General features: G+C 50.7%; 7 protein-coding genes across 7 annotated transcripts; 3 read left to right on the top strand and 4 right to left on the bottom strand.

Moving 5' to 3' along the window:
- Positions 1–955: 955 nt before the first annotated feature.
- On the bottom strand, positions 956–1,267 carry Aspvir_003464 (uncharacterized protein; the record flags this gene model as incomplete). Its single annotated transcript, XM_043275046.1, has 1 exon — positions 956–1,267. One exon carries the CDS (start codon positions 1,265–1,267, stop codon positions 956–958), a length of 312 nt encoding a protein of 103 aa, XP_043130981.1.
- A 4,585-nt stretch (positions 1,268–5,852) lies between these two features.
- On the top strand, positions 5,853–6,676 carry Aspvir_003465 (phosphoglycerate mutase; the record flags this gene model as incomplete). Its single annotated transcript, XM_043275047.1, has 2 exons — positions 5,853–5,908; positions 5,953–6,676. 2 exons carry the CDS (start codon positions 5,853–5,855, stop codon positions 6,674–6,676), a joined length of 780 nt encoding a protein of 259 aa, XP_043130982.1.
- Positions 6,677–7,192: 516 nt separating this feature from the next.
- Aspvir_003466 (uncharacterized protein) lies at positions 7,193–11,149 on the top strand (the record flags this gene model as incomplete). The annotated part of the gene is made up of 8 exons (XM_043275048.1): positions 7,193–7,293; positions 7,337–7,635; positions 7,680–7,736; positions 7,779–9,215; positions 9,557–9,825; positions 9,943–10,344; positions 10,395–10,751; positions 10,805–11,149. The coding sequence occupies 8 exons, from the start codon at positions 7,193–7,195 to the stop codon at positions 11,147–11,149; spliced, it is 3,267 nt and encodes a 1,088-aa protein (XP_043130983.1).
- An 820-nt stretch (positions 11,150–11,969) lies between these two features.
- Aspvir_003467 (uncharacterized protein) lies at positions 11,970–12,428 on the bottom strand (the record flags this gene model as incomplete). The annotated part of the gene is made up of 1 exon (XM_043275049.1): positions 11,970–12,428. The coding sequence occupies one exon, from the start codon at positions 12,426–12,428 to the stop codon at positions 11,970–11,972; it is 459 nt and encodes a 152-aa protein (XP_043130984.1).
- Positions 12,429–13,158: 730 nt separating this feature from the next.
- On the bottom strand, positions 13,159–13,896 carry Aspvir_003468 (uncharacterized protein; the record flags this gene model as incomplete). Its single annotated transcript, XM_043275050.1, has 1 exon — positions 13,159–13,896. The coding sequence occupies one exon, from the start codon at positions 13,894–13,896 to the stop codon at positions 13,159–13,161; it is 738 nt and encodes a 245-aa protein (XP_043130985.1).
- Positions 13,897–14,269: 373 nt separating this feature from the next.
- Aspvir_003469 (MFS transporter) lies at positions 14,270–16,095 on the bottom strand (the record flags this gene model as incomplete). Its single annotated transcript, XM_043275051.1, has 3 exons — positions 14,270–14,946; positions 14,999–15,495; positions 15,569–16,095. 3 exons carry the CDS (start codon positions 16,093–16,095, stop codon positions 14,270–14,272), a joined length of 1,701 nt encoding a protein of 566 aa, XP_043130986.1.
- A 1,956-nt stretch (positions 16,096–18,051) lies between these two features.
- Positions 18,052–18,487, top strand: Aspvir_003470 (Con-6 family protein; the record flags this gene model as incomplete). The annotated part of the gene is made up of 3 exons (XM_043275052.1): positions 18,052–18,140; positions 18,187–18,324; positions 18,391–18,487. The coding sequence occupies 3 exons, from the start codon at positions 18,052–18,054 to the stop codon at positions 18,485–18,487; spliced, it is 324 nt and encodes a 107-aa protein (XP_043130987.1).
- Between the last annotated feature and the right edge of the window lie 117 nt (positions 18,488–18,604).

Consider the following 18,604-nt stretch of genomic DNA (forward strand, 5'->3'; position numbering starts at 1 on the left):
AGATGTCCCAGAATGTAGCATCAACATAGACAGGGATATATCCTAAGCACCCCGCATTTTCATGAAGAGAGTTACCCCAGAGTATCATTTTCTTTATACCAGATCCAATCTCTACTTCCATAAGCACATTCCTAATATGGACTAGAGCTTGTGGGGTTGAAGTTTCTTTAGCTCAGGCTTCTTTTGGGGATACCATGCTGTGGGGTACAGATGTTTTCTGGGGTAGCTTAGATCCGGTTGATATAGACCTCTGAACTGGGTTACATGCCGAAGAGTTGTGGGGTTGACTAATTCTCCCTAGCTCAGGCTCTTCTTGGGGTGATATACGGTGGGGTGCAGATCTTTGCGGGGGTCGGATCCGAACAGCTTCATTTTACTCCTGGATGACCATCATTGCGCCGTGGTTAAGCAGGTCGGAAGCTTATGACTGGGCAAGTGTAATAGCGAATAGCTCCAAATTAGCCACTTTTTAACTGATCACATTAAGGCAATCTGTTGTATGGCGTAGTGCCTTGAGTAGGTCCATGACTCCATATTTGAAGTAGTTGAAAGCACGCTTTGCTTGGTCGTCAAGCGTAGAGACTCTTGTAGATAGGCGTATATTATGAGGCAATTGCTAAGACTCTGCTGAAATCTTCGACCAATCTCCTCTGTTTCTATCAAGGTCTCCTGCGTCCATGAATGTGATACAGACATATGTAGGTATGGATGTGTTATGTAGACAGTACAGTGCAAGTGTCTTCTGTCCAAGTTACTGTAAATGATAAGAGTGCTAAATGCTACCAACAACATGGAATGAGAGATGCACTACCAAGCACAGAGATAAACAGTCAGATTCATTCTGAGCGTATGACCAAATACACATTGCTGTAGCTCACAAAGGCAAAGCTAGCTATAGCATGCTAAAACCCAATAATTACAGATTTTTAATTATGACCATCTTTGTTCCTATCATCTACAATCCATTCTTTGTCCTCTGATCTGAGCCCCCTTGCTGGCTGCGTTGTCCATCTCCGGTCTGTCCCTCGACTTTCTTGTCTGTGGATCCCACAGTCGGACTTCCAAGCAGAGGAACTTCTTCATCCCCTAGCATCCATTTCTCAACGACATTGGAGGCTCCCGTAGTCTTGGACAGAGCCGTCCCTGCAAATAACGCGATGGCGGGTAGAGCTCGCATCGAGCCAGGAAGACCATTTTGCAACCGAGAGGATTTGGCGAGTTTGGATATCTCGGCGGTTAGGTCGATGGGGAGCTTGTTCGCAGGCATGGATTCAATATTCTGGAGAGCTGATGAACGGATTTTCAATGACTAGATTTCAAAGGAGGAGTGGAATTGTCTGTTTGTCTTGGACAGGGTCGTACTGCATACTGTCTTGAACTAAACCGTTAGACAGGAGATTAGGCAGCATCATCACGTGTGCTTACCATGTCAGTAATAAGAGTAGCCTATATTACCTACCATTACTGTGTATTAAGTACGTTACTTCGATACGATGCTTGGTATACGCCTAGTTAGCCTGTTGACTATTGGCGCAAATAGCATGGGAGACTATCTGTATTCTCAGTAAAGGGAATGCTATGATAATGGCTAGCATACCTTGAGTTGACATTATTTAGTCTGATTTATTCTAAGAATATAGTGATATTTCATAGATATATAGCTTGCTGTTCTGCCACATCACAGCAGTTGAGTTCCCATATCAACAAAAGCCAACTTTCCGCTTATGATAGCTGGAACGAGGGTTGCCTGTCTTCCAATGGACCTACTGCAAAATGTCTTCAGTTTCCCAGAAAACCTAAATCAGCGACTCTCAATCACAACTGTGAAGAGACAATCTGTGGAGGCGGCATCTGTCGCGAAAGGTCAGATCGCTCACTTGTGGAGACCCCGAGACGCAAAGGGACTTACCTCAAGGACAGAACGAGGGAACGGGCTCCGCAAAAGCAAGCTCAACGACGAGAAAGAAAAGAACGACGGCTTTTTTTGTATCAGAAAAAAAATTGGGTGGTGCTCTGATCCTAAGAAGCAATGTTACTCCAGCTCATTTGATTTGTTCATTAGACTCACCCAGAACCTGGCGGAGCTTGTTGTCCATTGTAATAGCATCTGCTAGGGAGTGTAAGTCCACCTACAGCACTTTAAGCTCTCCTATGAGCTCTGCTGGCCTGTTTAACCCTATGCAGGCGATGTTAGGCTGCTTGGCGTATGCTGTGGCTAAAGCTTTAAAATCCCCAAACCTCAGGGGATTAATTAATCCTTAAGGATAGCTATCATATCCTGGCCAATGTATTCTATCCAGCAACCTTAGACCCCCCCCTTCCTGTCCAACTAGTACATGCTCCCGAAGAAGGCTGGGTACCAAAGGGTTGGTCATAGGGTACAGCTCTAGCTGCGCTTTGTGGCGGCCCTAGTTGTGATTTTGGAAAGCTGCTAGGGCATCAGCTGCGAAAGTCATCCATGGTTGAAGGGTTCCGATAAATTTTACTGGATGGATAGCGCTTGAGTCGGTATGATGATCCCCTCTTTGGAGGTCAGGAAGTGGTTCTTGCACCACAGTGCTTGAGTGGACAATGTTTAATGACTTTGCCGGCACAGGGGGAGGCCACTCAGCCCATCCTGCCTGCTGGATGCGGCGGTGGTAGCTCCCAATAAGCTCAGTTAAGCAGTTCATAACGGGCGGGTGGAGTATCATGTTGTGCCATATGTCTTAGCCTCCAATCAATTATGTCGCAGTCATACCATGCATGAAACGAGTTCCAATGCTGTTGGCTGGGATGGCCCTATGCGTAGTTTGGACTTCAATGCTGTGGGTTCTCGGGACCTATCTTCACGATCTCATCCCTCCTGTAGCATTTAATTACCTGTATTGAGCCCCATCCACATCAAGTCTGCAATGAGGGTCAAGTCATTGTGATCTATGACCACATCCCCCTCCCCATTCTGCTCCACAGCAGGCCGGAGGAACAGCTTCTCAAACCCTATGACCAGGGAAGCCCCAGTGATATGCACTAGGGCATTATCACCCTCCCTAGTTATAGTCACCTTTTAAACCACCTCAGGCACCATTTTTCCCTGGGTTGCCTCTTGTAGGCCGGCTGATCGCCTCCCACTTGTCAATCATGATGGCCTTCCTTTCCTTCTGGACTGAAATGGTAATAACTGTCTTCACTTCTCCTCCAGAATTTCCATAAAGAAACTCCAGTAGCCAGGCGCGTCTCTCCCCAGTGCTTGCCCTCACTATTTTATAGAAATAGTGCAATGGGTGCTGTCACGTGTGTTAACTGACTTGCGAGGAGTCTTAGATGGCAGCGGCTTTGATTCGATAGCCTCGCCAGGGGCAAGGGGCCAGTCGCGGACTGCATCGCCATCTTCGAGGGCCGCCAGCAAACCTCCCTTCTCACGGATTGGACTATCCTGGTTAGCTGTGCACGAACATCAACGAAAGGAGGAGAGTTCGTACATCTCAAGGGGTCTGCGCTCCCTCCCCAATGCCCATCAGCCCGCCCGCTAAGCCATTCATTCTGCGATCCAAAAGATCCTCGTGACTGGGAAGGCTGTGGAGACTTCTTTCTCGTTTGCGAAGACGGACTGGGCTTCCCAGGTTATCGGACATGGTTTCGTCGGAAACAGGCAGAGTGAGCTTTGTCGGGGCGAGGCGCCATCTTCTACCAAGCCCACTAGATGAGTCTTTTCGGCCCCTAGATGAACTCCTTTTTCGGATTCCATGCTTCGAATCAGGTTTGCGATCAGGGGTGCCGGTAGCCTCCCTCTGGGCAGCCGCGAGAGCGCCCTCCCGGCTTGGGATTGTCCCAACCATTCTTACCAACCTGAGCACCACCCTTAATTCCTGTGGCAGACCTCTTTGCAACCAGACCACTTTTCAGCTGACCGCAACGAGTGGGATATTGTCAGCATGAAGGGCAGATTCTACGCATTGGAATCCGAGCCAGAGAGGTAAGCAGCACCTGTCCAGGTCCCAAGTAGCTATTGCTTGAGGGGGCCACAAGGAGTCGGTGGTGTCCACCTTGAACCTCTCAGCGAACTGGTCCTTGATCCATTTCCAGTCAGCTTGGTTGCTTTGGTCAGTCGACCTTGGCTGTGGGTCCGGCGTCTATAACAAAGGTATATGGCCCGCTATTCCAGGATTGTCAAACTTGGCTACTGGAGAGCGAGCCCAGTCCCTTTGAAGCTGAACTTGCACTTCGCGAGTCGCCTCAGGTCCTTCTCTCGGTGGTCGTGGAATCGCAAATAATAGCGATAAATGAACATTTGGATGTGACAAATCTTGTGCATCCTTTCCTCGCGACATCATACAAGGGCTCGATGAGTTCCTTCATCGCAGTGTGTCGGCTCAGAACGCTCCTTTTCACTGCCACCCAAAGTGCTGAGCCCTGTGAGATTGACGCTGCCTTTTCCGCGTCAGTCATGTTAGCATTGAAAGCCGCCTTTGTAGCCGATCCTGGGGTTGAGGGATTTTGATTAGTGGTTTTATTCCTGGGGGTTTTTGTTTGGGTGCCTTGTTCTCTTACAGAGGGGCCCTTTGAATTCGATGTTGTATCCAATATCTTCAAGGCTAGATCCAGTAGCCTTCTCTGCAATCCGGCAATATTGAGCCTTCCCATATGACTAAGTCGTCTTGATCTATGATGACGTCCGCCTCGCCTTATCCTTATTTCCTTCGAGAGTGAAAGTTGGATCCACGGCGGAATCTGCAACGTCTGTTATAGATGCTGGAGGTCCCCTTGCCGATTGTATATCTAACGGCTATTCCCTGTCAAGATGTTTGGACGCACTGCTTGATTTCAGTCTATCTAATCCAGTGAAGGTTATCCCTCAGTCATGGACTTGAAAACGACTCTTCGGAGGATCAATGTACACATGTGTACTTGGTATAGCTGGTTTTTCGCGAGATTTGTGCCATGAATCTTGAAGTGCCAGCTTTTCTGCATTGAAGCATTATAACGGCATTGGATAGAACAAAGTAGCTCCATGGTGTTCTGAGTAATATGAGGATATGAGAGAGCGAGTTGGGGATGGATAAGTAGGTAAGCGGCTTAAGGGGAGATGAGGGATAGAATTGACCCTTCTGCCATTCACTGTTCGGGATAGCTGGTGAATGAACTTTTCATACTGGAGGTGAATGTCAACCAAGTATATGAACATGATTTTATTCTACTACTTGTGACAATATACCCTCCAAACATGAGACATCTATTTCAGTCAAGGCGATGGATACTCCATCAATTCCCCCGGTTTGTCTCTCCTCTGGAAGCTAAGAAGGATTATATTTATATGATCGCCTATCATTCTCTTCTAGGAACGGAAGGGATTCTGCGAGCTTTGATCTGGATCAAGTCTTCATGCAAAAGTTGCCTGTTGTAGCTGATGATAAACGAGATGTACACAGGATAAACGAAAAAAGGCGCATCAAAATATTGATCCGCATTTTCAAAACCCTCTATTGACCCTAAATTAGGGCAATATAGTCCCCAGTCCGGCATCATATAGGTTGGGGATGAGGAGAATTGCTGATGAACCTGCTGAGTCCTAGGGCTATAAAAATGCCATGAATAAACACCTTAGTATTACGTTGAAAAGCCAGTGCAGCTCACAGGGGATCTCACTTCGAAATTAGTCATCAATCATAGCTATGATTTAGTGACATTACTTGAGTGTATACATTTGAGAGAGGTAGAAGAATCATTTGTGCACAGCGTATTATGTGGAAAGCCTGGGTGACTCAGATTAGGCACCGCCTCGAGCGATCCCCAGCAAAAGTCCGCCACCGGAAAATATTCCTTTCATCACGCAACCATCTCCCCGGCATCCTCATTTGGCTTTAATCATCAAGATGAAACTCTATCTCATCCGACACGCGGAAACAGTCGATAATGTCGCTCATAGATTGTGAGTCCCTCCTCTACTTGTCCTACAATCACTAACGCCAACAGAGCCGGGATCAAAGACTCCCCCCTGACAAATCATGGCGCTCTCCAGATCACCCGTCTAGGGAGATATTTTGCCTCCCAAAACATCAAATTCAGCCATATCTTCTCATCAGATCTGTCCAGAGCCGTCCTCACGGCCGAAGGCCTTAGCGCCCATCAGCCAGAATTAAGCCCGGTACTGCTGCCAGCGCTCCGCGAACGCGACTTTGGCTCCTTCGAGGGGCAAAAGTGGCATCCAACCTGGGAATCGAGCATTGTTCCCAAGCAGCCGGAATCCGAGGTGTCCATGCGCCAGCGTGCAAATACATTTCTCACTGACTACTTACTTCCCTTGCTCATTGCTGGCGACGAGGCTGGGGATGAGGCTGGGGATGAGGCTGTTGTTGCTGTTGTCTCGCACGGGTTACTTCTACGGAGTCTGTGGCGCGCTCTGCTCGCGTGTTTTCCTCCGAGCGATGTTCGCATAGTAGAGGACGCGGATATCAACGCGTTTAACCCGTTCTGGGCGAATACAGGGTACTTGGAGGTGTTGGTTCGTCCGAAATTGAGTCTTTCGGTAGGAGATCCGGATATGCTAGTTCTAGGCGGGTATTCACTGCAGGTACTTGGGGTAAATAGTCGAGCACATCTGGCGGATCTTCAGCGTACGAAGGGGGGAGTCGGGAGCGCTACGTTTGACCAGCGGCAGAAACGAATTGATCATTTTTTTGGTCAGAAGAATCGATAGGCCTTGAGCTTGTCAATCTGGCAGACAACTAAACTGATTGGACGGCTAATGGGATGATTCGATCCCTACGATCAAGCTGGACTTATGACATACACCTTACTGGACGGACGGAAGCTCTAACGACGACTACGAGTTGCCAAGCACCGAGTAGACGTTTGGATTGCGGAGCGAGCAATTTGCATTACCTTGAACGGGTCATTTCTCCGCTACATAAGCCGGCAGATCTGCTGCGGGCTCCTGAGAAGCGGGATTTGCATATTGCACCACTCTTAAGCATTCTAAGAGGGAATAGCTTTGCTTTTCCTGCAGAATGCTGAAATATTTAACCGCAATTTCCCCGCTTTTTGAATATGATCTGCATTGTTCGACTCCCAACTGGGAAATTCTCCGCATATCGACAGTGCTCAGATAATGTACCACAGGAACTGCGCCGAATTGGGTTATTGGCCCGTTTAGCGTAAAGAGTATAAATGCCTCTCTAGCTGGATAGATTTCAGTCTATTGTCCACAGGCAAGATGGAGTCCATTGTCACACTTTTATTACTTTCGCCAGCCCTCGCGGCTGGTTCTCTTCATCCACGCATCAACAATGGCCTGGCTAAGACGCCACAAATGGGGTATGTTACTCCTGCTGAAGATTGACTTTTACTGACTAGCCAGATGGAACACGTACAACCACTACTCATGCTCGCCTAAGGAAGCCATAGTACGCTCCAACGCCAAAGCGCTCGTTGATTTAGGACTCGCCTCATTAGGCTACCGCTATGTGACCATCGACTGTGGCTGGTCGGTAGCTGATCGGCTTTCGAATGGCAGCTTGACCTGGAACGAGAACTTGTTTCCGAGCGGCTTTCCCGCCATAGGAAGTTATATTCACGGATTGGGGCTGCTGTTCGGTGTTTATGGGGACTCGGGAACCAAGTTGTGCGGGAGTCCCCCAGACCAAGCTGGCAGTTTGTGTAAGTCCCGTCATTCATGATTTTTGGCTTGGCTAATTTACCAGACCACGAACAACAGGATGCGAAAACGTTCGCTGCATGGGGGGCGGATGCGTTAAAGTGTATGTTCGTCCCTTAAAGATAGAGCCCCGCTGATCGTGTAGTTGACAACTGCTACTCGGACGCCGCCACCAACTACCCCAATGTCAACTACCAGCCCAGCACGTCTCCTAGTTCCCGCTACAAAACAATGGCCTCTGCGCTCGCCGGTGTCGGTCGACCAATCCTCTTTCAAATCTGCGAATGGGGTGTCGACTTTCCTGCTCTTTGGGCCCCTGCGCTCGGGAACTCCTGGCGCATCGGCAACGACATCATCCCCGCGTGGCGAACTATCTTTCGCACGCTGAACCAGGCCGTTCCCAACACAGCTTTTGCTGGACCCGGTCAGTGGCCAGATCTGGATATGCTGTTTGTGGGCAACGGGGTGTTTTCGGTGCCGGAGGAGCAGACGCACTTCTCGCTGTGGGCGATTCTGAAAAGTCCATTGACTATTGGAGCGGCGTTGAAAGATGATGTCACTAGTATCAACCAGGCATCGTTGGCGGTGCTGAAGCAGAAGGATGTCATTGGGTATAACCAGGATTCGCTGGGGGTGAGTGCGAGTCTGAAGCGGAGGTGGTCGGACGAAGGGTACGAGGTGTGGAGCGGACCACTGTCGGGCAGCAGGACCGTGGTGGCGGTCATCAATTGGAGAAATGTGTCGAGGGATCTTACGCTCGATCTGCCTGATGTTGGTCTGCAATATGCACAAGTTGCCAGAAATATATGGGGCAACACCGTGGTCCGTGATGTGCGGACCTCGTACACTGCGACAGTAGCAGGACATGGAACGATGCTTCTGGAGTTGCAGGGTACCGTTCAGTCGGGGTCATATCCAGCCAATATCTTCGCGACCTCTACAGGTCAAAAAACCACTTTCCAGTCGGTCTATGCAGCTACTACCAGCGCAAACTACATGCTGGCCATCACCTTTTCGGGATCATCCACCGAGACCGTCACCATCACGACCTCTTCCGGCCAGACTGTCTCGACCTCCAGCAAATCGGCCCGGGTCGCCCTGGCGGCTGGATCGAACACCATCACCATCCAGCACACGGCCCCTATTGAGTCTATCCAGATTACCCCACCGACCGGCACCTACTACGCCAACACCGTCTTCAACGTTACCGGCGGCGCCCAGCACACCACCTGCGGGTCCGGCTGCAGCCCCGTTGGCTCCAAAATCGGCGACCTCACTCCCAGCAGCAACGCCTACACATCCATCCCGGCAACCACCCCGGGGTCCAAGTACCTCGCGATCGACTACATCAACAATGATGTCGCCTTCTCGTCATCTTGGGGCTGGGGATCCAACTCACGCAACCTGACCGTCAGCATCAACGACGGGGCGCCGGTGCGACTGGAGGTCCCATTGAGCGGACGCAGTAGCGAGCTGTACTCGGCTGGCAAGGGATGGTGGGATACAGCGACGCTGGGGGTTTTGACCTCTGGATGGAAGAAGGGGGAGAATAAGGTCGTGTTTGGGAATCAGGGTGGACAGGGTGGGTTTCAAACTTATGCGCCAGATTTTGTTGGTGTCAGGGTTTTGGATTAGAGAGATATCTCTCTAAGCAGAGATCTTGTCTGCATTTGCTAAATGGTTCTGATGTTTGTTATGAAATCGAGCTGCCAAGGATTAGTCTAGTCTACCCCAATCCCATGAGTCACCACAGCCAAGAAATACCTAGTATTCGTGTTAGTTCATCCACGGTTCTCCACTGGAGACCGGAGCTGCCCCGTGGGCCATAAGAAAGGTTGGAACGAGCTCGGCCTAATCGGGAAACCGGAGTTAGCCAGTTGACAATCGGCGGCTATAAATGAATGCAGCTTGTGCATCGATCAGTCCAAGATTTCTCTACAAATTTCTGTCAACGATCGTCCTTGTATCTGTACGATATGACAACAACGACAACTACTACTACCAAAACACACTCTCGAAATGAAGACAACCACGATCTCGCCAGTATCCAACTCGAAGCATCGCATTCCCCTCCGTCAGGGAATGTCTTCCCCGTTATCGAAAGATGGAACCATCCCAAGTCAAACATCTACAAGACCCTCGCCACCTTCTGGGGATTTCTCGTTATGGGCGCAAATGACGCCGCATACGGTGTAAGCCTTCTACTCTGTATCTTCATTCATTTCAATAACCGACACATACATAGCCACTAATCCCCTACGTAAGTATCAGTATCCTATACTGCCAGCCAAAACATACTGACCGACAAGTTGGAACAACACTACTCCCTCACCTACACCATCGTCTCTCTCGTCTTCCTCTCTCCGCTAGGCGGGTATATGCTCGCCGCACTAACAAACAACCACATCCACCTGCGCCTCGGCCGGCGCGGCGTGGCCATCATCGCCCCCTCGTGCCATATCCTCTCATACATCATCAACTGCCTGCACCCGCCGTACCCCGTTCTCGTGGTGAGCTTCATATTCGCCGGGTTCGGCAACGGGCTCGCTGACTCCGGGTGGAATGCCTGGATCGGCAATATGGCGGATGCGAACCAGGTGCTGGGCCTGCTGCATGGGTTCTACGGTGCTGGGGCGGTGCTTGCGCCGTTGATTGCCACGGCGCTGGTTACGAAGGTGGGGGTGGGCTGGTGGTATTTCTACTATATCATGGTTTGCGTTTCTCCCTTGGGTGTGGGTGTTATGTGTTGACGTGAATACAGATTGGCTGCGCGGTCATCGAGCTGGTGACCTCGGTTTACTGCTTCTGGGACGATACTGGGGCGGTCTTCCGGCGGGACACGCAACATTCGACTGGCAGCGGCGGCGGTAGCCTGCGCAAGACGCTGTTCACGAAACGCTCGGGGAGGATTACCTGGCTGTGTTCGTTTTTCCTACTCCTGTATGTCGGTGTGGAGGTTGCGCTGGGCGGGTGGATCGTCACGTTCATGATGCGCGTGCGGCACGGCGAGCCCTTTGCCAGTGGGATGGCGGCGACGGGGTTCTGGTTGGGGATTACGGTGGGCCGGGTGGTGCTGGGGTTTGTGACTCCGAGGGTGGGTGAGAAACTGGCCATTTCTGTAGGTCTTCCCGTCCCTTGATTATTGGATGTTGTGCTAATGCTGCGCTGCAGATCTATCTCGTCTCCTCCATCGGCTTTGGTCTCATCCTCTGGCTTGTTCCGAACTTTTACGTTTCGACCGTGGCGGTATCGATCCAGGGCTTCTTCCTCGGTCCGCTGTTCCCTGCTGTTGTGGTCGTGGCGACCAAGTTGCTGCCGCGTGGCTTGCACGTTACCGCGATTGGCTTTGCGGCGGCCTTTGGAGCAGGAGGCGGCTCGGTGCTGCCGTTTGCTGTTGGGGCGATTGCGCAGGCCAAGGGGGTCAAGGTGTTGCAGCCGTTTGCGATTGGCTTGCTGGGGGCGATTATGGGGTTGTGGATGGGGTTGCCTGGGATTCCTGCTCAGCATGAGACTTAGCGAGTCACAAGCGTACATATCTGGTATCAGAAATGGTGATGATTCTGAGTCGATGGTTGGGCATTTTGCCGTTTCGGGAAGAGTTGGAGTAGTTGGGCGTTTTTCCTATTCGGGTATATCACTCAACTTTGCATCTCACCGTCCACTGTCAATCATCCAGCAGTTGATAGTATAAGAAATATTAAGACATGTGTCCACCTACTGCTATTGTTCTCGTGTTTCTAATTTACAGCCTCAAACTATTGCGAACAGCTATGGATCTTCCCAACACTGTCTAAGCTACAAGGTTCCAATGCCCGGAGTCCACTGGAGAATCGAACCGTCGCATGCTATTGCAGATCAAAATAGGAGGATGAGTCACTGAAGTAAGAATTTGTGGTCCGCAGACACAGTAGACTCTTTGCTCCGTCATCACAAGCATGATGAACATCTTTCACACTAAATCCATACATGAATTCTGACCTTCGTTCAAGAGGTATCTACAGAAGTGCAGCATCAGTGGCATGCCAGAATACTGGCCTTGTCGATACTCAGCATGCTGATGATAGGCCAACTCACTCTGCTAAGTGTCCGTCCAAGCCGGAGGAACCACGAGCTTATATGATATCGATAACTCAACTACGCCTGTGGTCCTGTCGACAGGTATAAAAGTCATACATCTTCCAAGGGCCTCTACAGTGCGCGCTATTCCTCTGCAGATCCAAGAAAGCAGTCTCGCACAAGAATCCATATCCATTCGAGACTTAGCATAAATAGAACACCACGTTACCACCCATATCCATATCCATCCCATTCCCATTACCCAGAAGCGAAAAATCAATCAAACAACCATCCCACAAACAACCAACACCAGCAACCCCACCCCCAAAACCGACACTGGCTTCCCCCCAGCACCACTATGACCCGTCGCACTCGCGCTCGCCCCCGTCTTCGTGCCCGTCCCCGTACTCGACGCCGTGGAACTCAAACTCGCCGTCGCGGTGGCATTCAACTGCCCCCCGCAAAACACATCCTTGTTGCCGCCATTCTCCTTAATACAGTTCAGTAACTCGCCCATGCTGTGCCCCTGCGCGAGACAGTACATGTCGCACCCGTCGTTGTATTTCGTGACGGCCGCGGGGGCGCAGCATTTGTCCATGATGGAGGTGTAGTTTCCTGTTGCGGGGAGGGCGCACGCGACGTCCTGGACGGGGAGGATCCAGCGGTTGCCTGTGCAGGTTGCTGATGCTGATGCTCCTGAGGTGGTGGAGGTTGATGTTGATGTTGTGTCCACGTCCATACTTAAGTTGACTTTGGTGTAGAGGTAGAGAGGTAGAGTAGAGGTAGATTAGACTGGTGGTTGTATGCGCAGCTGTTTGTACGAGGTAAGAACAGAAAATTAAAAGAACAGAGTGCTCAGATTTCAATTATATAAACTAAAAGATCACAGAATCGCATGACAACAAACAAAGGATGTCAGAGCTGGCACAGCATATGATCACATTGCGCAGCCAATCAGCTGGGTTGTCCGGGTATCCGAGGGCTATATTTAGGTATCTGGGGAAATCCACGTCGTTTGTGGAACTCTATTGTCCTTGATTATTGCTTGGTTGATCCTAGCAGAAGATTCTAGCTTTGCTCTGTGTATAAATAGGCTCCAGAATTTGATGTATGAGCAGGGGATATACCAGTGACGTCATTACATATTAGAGTACCGCACATATGGATCAATGCATATAATAATTATAAAGGCTTATTCTGTGCCATTAAGCAGAAGAAGAGTATGCTTAAACAGAGTCATTTGGTGTAGAGCAGTCAGGATACAGCAAATCACATAGATGAATCTAAGATGATTGAACAAAAGTATATGCTCCGCTGCTATCTTCAAGGGACCGCTGTCTCTTCGGCATAAGGATATCAAACTTTCCATTATAGTATACTATACAGGTTAGATATCTGGAAAGCAATCACTCAAAGTCTATAACATTATTAAACATAGGTACATAACTATCATACATCAATCACGACTTCTACTCCATCCTCTTCTTCACCCCCTCCAACACCTTCCTCGCCCATTTCTCCCTCCTCTCAAACCCCCCATTAAACAACCCCGGCAACACCCTCTTCGCATTCGCATGCTCCTCATCAAACACAGGCCCCTCCCATCCCTTCTCCTGACACACCCCAACCGCCTCCTCCAGCAATCCAACACCCACCCCTTTCCGGCGGTACCGTCTCTCAACCGTCCACGCCCGAATAACTCCCGTCACTTTGTCCTCTGCAGCGGCAGGAACACCACGCAGCACAACCGCCCCGATAATCCTCTCCCCGAACTTTGTCACCAGAACCTCCTGCTCCTGCTCTTCAGGGCCAGTGCTAGAGCGAGCGTTGAGCCACTCCCACCTCCCAACCCTCTCCGCCTCCTCGATATACCCCCCCGTCAACCCGCGCACAGCCAACAACCCCGCCATCACGCACCCCGCGCCCGTCGTCCCGATGAGCGGGAGGTCAGACGAATCGGTGTAGAGCACTTTGTAGGCGACTGCGATCAGTGCGACCATGGCAGATAGCCAGAGGGGGTGGAAGATGAGAGCGCGGGCGGCGGTTTGGCGCTGTTGCGCGACGGAGTCGGCGATGAGGCGGAGGGCGGGGATGAGGTCGTCTTTTGTGGTGGCGGGGTAGGTTTTTAATTCGGGGATTTCTTGGGGGTCATTTTGGTTTTTGGTGGCGGTGGTTGATGCCGTGGTGGTTGTTGTTGTTGGGGACATTTTGTTTGGTTTTAGTGTGGTAGGTGGTGAGGTGGAGGAGGAGAGAGTAAGAAAGAAAGTTAGAGACGGGAGTCGAGGTATTTAAGGATAAAATTCCAGATCGCCACTTGACCTCTTCGTTTGCCCTAACTCGGTTGGGAACTGAAATTTGAGACTGGATTTAATCTGTATCTTTTCTGGTTCTGGATGTGTTGTGCAGTACTGCGTGCAGCGTGCTCTCTACAGTGGCTCCTGGCACAGTTGTCATGTACATGCGGACGATGATTAGAGTACATTAAGTACATAACTATGGTATCTATAACAAAGGAACGGCCATAGGCACAAATTTATTCACAGCATGACAAGCCTGTCATTTATCCAAGATCATCAGCTACTAAACAGCCGCAACGGTCTCGTTGTCCGTCTTCTTCTCCGCCTGGATCATGGGAGAGTTCTGCACCAGGGTATCACTTTCAAATTCCTCCCCGGACAGCTGCTCCAGGGTCTTGCGCTTGGTCTCGGGAATTAGCAGAGTGGTGAAGCAGCCGCACAGCATGAACAGAGCAAAGATCTGCATGACATGGTTGAGCCAGGGCGACTGGGACGGGTCCTTGGAGCCCTTGTGCACCAGAGGTCCAAACACACACTGCGCGATGATGGCACCGACCTTGCCAGACGCGGCGGAGATACCGTGCGAGGTGGACCGGTAGCGGGTGGGGAAGCACTCGCCAGGCACGATGAAGGTGGTCGCGTTGGGGCCAAAGTTGAAGAAGAACTGCGCGATGACGTACAGAGCCAGCAGACCGTTGTTGGATTTCTTCAGGGGCTCGTAGGCGAAACCGATCACGATGAAGACGACGGTCAGGATGCTGAAGCCGAGCAGCTGGATGGGCTTGCGACCGATGGTGTCGACGGTGGCCACGGTCATCCAGTAGCCGGGGATGGCACCCGCACAGATCAGGATCAGGTTACCGACGGCGTTCTTGTAGAAGACCTCGTAGACGTTCTTGCCGCCGCTCCAGCCGATAGCACTCAGGATGATGGAGTTGTTGAGACCAAGACCATAGAACGCTGTTGAAGTTAATATCATTTCAAAGCTAGCTGGACAGGTGACGAGACTTACCAACATCGAGGAAGAACCAAGAACCAGCAGTACCAAGGAGGATACTTCCGTTCTTCCACTGCAAGTAGTGGCTCCAGAAATCAGCCCAGCTGGCCTTGGGGGTCACGTCACCAGAGTGGTTCTGGAGGACGGACTGGCGGCGGATCTCGTCGGGGTGACCCTCGTTCTTGCCGGTCATATAGGCACGGACGTCCTCGTCGGCCTTGACAATGTCATGGGCAACATCGAAAGTGTAGCGGGGAGTTTCGGGGATGGTGAGGCGGTAGTAGAGGGCGATGCAGGCAGGGACGGCACCGAAACCGATGACCACACGCCACATCTTGTCGACGGCGAGCTGGCAGACACCGGAGCACTTGCCCACGGAGCTAGCAGTCTCCAGAGATTCCTTGAAACCGGCAGTAACAATCAGAGCGATGATGGCCGCCGCGAATTGACCGAAACCCTGCATGGCAAACACGGAACCCATCATGGCACCTCTCCACTTTGTGGTAGCAAACCTAGACAAAAAAAAAGTCATGTCAGCGAAAGCCCAACAGCAGCGAAAGTTCACACAGCTAGGCGGGAGCATACTCAGAAGTAATGATAGAAGACAGAGGGTAATCGCCACCGATACCAATGCCCATAATAACACGCCAGAAGATGAGAATACCAACGATGGAGATAGCACGCGAGTCCGAGGAGAGAGCCTGAGCCAGAGTTGCGGCGATGATGATCATCAATTCAATACCGTACATGCGCTTACGACCGATGCGGTCCGCAAGCCAACCGAAAAACAGCTGTCCAATGACCGTACCACCAGAGGTAGACACCTTGATGGCAGTATCTGCGGTCGAGGGAATCTTGCCGGGGCTGGACTTGGCGTCCTGCCAGAAGACAACACCCAGCATGCTGGAGGCCAGGTTGATGGCGAAGATATCGTAGGAGTCAGTGAAGAAACCCACACCGGCAACGACGACGGCGCGGACGTGGTACCAGCCGAACTTGGCATTGTCAATCTCGGCCAGAGCCTGACGGCGGCGCTCTCTGGGATCCTCCACATGAGCCAACTCATTGTTGTAGTTCCGGAAGGCGGAGTTGCCGCCTTCTGTAGAAGCCATGGCTGGGGTTGGTTAAGGAGAGTGGAAAGTATTAAAGAAGTATAATTGAATGAAAAGACCACGCCAGGCAGGGGCTCAAGAGTTGTCGAACCTAGTCCTCGGAAAGATTCAAAGGAACTTCGTGGTCAAGGACGGGATCGACCCCCTTATGTACAGTGAGTACATAAATAAAGGCTTTTTTAGCGTACATGGCTCTGAGCCCGTGAACAAGATTAAACAATGGCTGCAACGAATTGAGACTGCGAGTTGGGGCACGATAGTGAATCTGGACCCGGCCTTGTTCATGTCAACCACTCCGGTGACTAAGGTATGTCACTCTACGCGCATGCGAGAAGCCAGGGAGCCACTAGTATCGCGACTCAAGCTCGTCTAAGCTTCATCAAGACCTTTGCCCAGCCGGCCGACGCTGCTTTTTCACTCTTGGTAAGGTAGGCGTTGCTGAATTGGGCATTTCACCCGTATAGAAACTGGCCTCTGATTGGTTCGGGTCGTCCGTGCTGTCAAACCTTCGGACTGTTTAAAAGCCAATCAAAACGCGGGTTTCCGGAGCATGCTCAGTTCCGCCGTGCTGAGTGGCCAGGGACCCACAGCCGCGCCAAGAAAGCGATGCCTCGAGGGCGTTTGATGGCTTGCCAAGTCTCACCATCTCTGCCACTTCTTGCTCTCTCGTAAAGTTCTACTTCACTGCTTCCAGGGTTACATACAAATGACATCGAACTAGCATCTCACCCTATCAATGAATGAGACGCTGCGGTTGTCGCACGTGCTGTCCTTCCACGCTATGCAAGTGACTTGGACCTCCTAGACACAGCCTGTTCGGGCGTCGACCCTGGAACAACAGAAGCAATATAATGGCAATATCAGCCATTCACAAGCAAAGAGATCACGATACATGCGCCATGCTGATGCAGGACTAGGAAAGAGAAGGGGCGAAGAATTTTCTGCGTGCCAACATTCCCTCCCTTGCGCTGGGGCGAGGCATACGCACGTGGACTAGAAGATGTTCTAGAAGGTTTGAAGCTGTACATGAAGTGTCTAGTTTTGCTCTAAGAAGGAGTGCTCGTGCCTCGGCCGCTTCAGACTCCGATTGAGGGTATACGCCTAGCGCGGCAACGTGTGTGCCTTGCCTGATATCAGCTTATTTGCCACAATCTGGAATCGCCGCGAAGGATTTTGAATCTGAAATCCCAAGCTTTTAGAATTAATGCTATGTTTCAATATCAGAATCCCCAACGAGTCAACAACAAGGATTCCTTCTCGCCAAGTGCACTACAGCCATGGCAGTGTAGCTTGAAGCAGAACAAGCACTTGCCAAGTTGCTACCGTCATTTGAAACCACACGTGATGAAACAGGCCTCACGGACATCTGTCCCGAGGTCCGCCTTGGCTGGAATGAGGGCTGATGCAAGCGGCGAGCCGGAGTAGATCTCCGATTGGCATGATGAATTGTATACAGTACCTCTCTATTGTATACAGAGTAAACATGATTACAAGCTGAACTTGATATCCAGCCTGCAGTAGTAATATGCATATATTGAGATCTCTTAGTCCCCACAGCCATGTGGAAATGGGGACGGATATACGCACTAACACCGATCGTCAGGTACAATTCCTATTCAAGTAATCCATGTCGCCTACATCTCATCTATGATCGATCTATCGTACAACATCTCCATAACCACGTTTCGTGCGACGTCACTGACCTGATATTCAATACATATACACCATAATGAATTACCCTCAACCACGGAACACAATCATGTCATACACTCATCATCGCTCACCGCATGTAGCATGTAATACGTAGAACATCATCATCATTATCAAATGAGTGGCGTCTCCTCAAACTACTTAAACCCCTATGACCAACACCACAACTCGGGAGACACACATGATACATGATATGATACATCCATTACTACTCCGTACACCATCAACCAACAACACCACTAAACCATGCCCAGAGCCCAAAGCCGAAGCCGAAGCCGAAGCCGAGAGCCAAGCGAAGGCCGCGACCCCGAGAATGTAATGAGGGGATACAAAGCGTACGCCTCATATTCCCACAAAAGGACGTAGACTGACAAAGCGCAGCACCCTTCGGAACCCAAACGTCTCGGATCAGGCCAAGCAACACGCGCAGCAGGAGCTCGATAGATACGAGAGTGGCCAGGCCACCAGCACGAGCGAGGATGAGCGCCATGCGTCGAATGTGAAGAGGGGGTTGAAGGCGTATGTTGTTTTTGATGAGAGTTGAGTGAGAGGGTTGGTGTCGATGCTGATGCTATGCTGAAACAGGGCAACGCATAATCCCAATGTTACAGATATGGGGAAGAAGCAGGCGAGGGATAAATTGCAGGCCATGGGGGAGCAGCCCGATCAGCCGAGTGATTAGCTGTTTGTGCTCTCTGATCGGAGTATAGGTTGTACACTATGCACATGTATTGTAGGGCTAGGCAAGCCAAGTCAATATATTATGTTGAGTATATCTGGATATACAAGTTGAGTCTAT

Source organism: Aspergillus viridinutans (assembly GCF_018404265.1).
Source record: "Aspergillus viridinutans IFM 47045 DNA, scaffold_15, whole genome shotgun sequence".
NCBI lineage: Eukaryota > Fungi > Ascomycota > Eurotiomycetes > Eurotiales > Aspergillaceae > Aspergillus > Aspergillus viridinutans.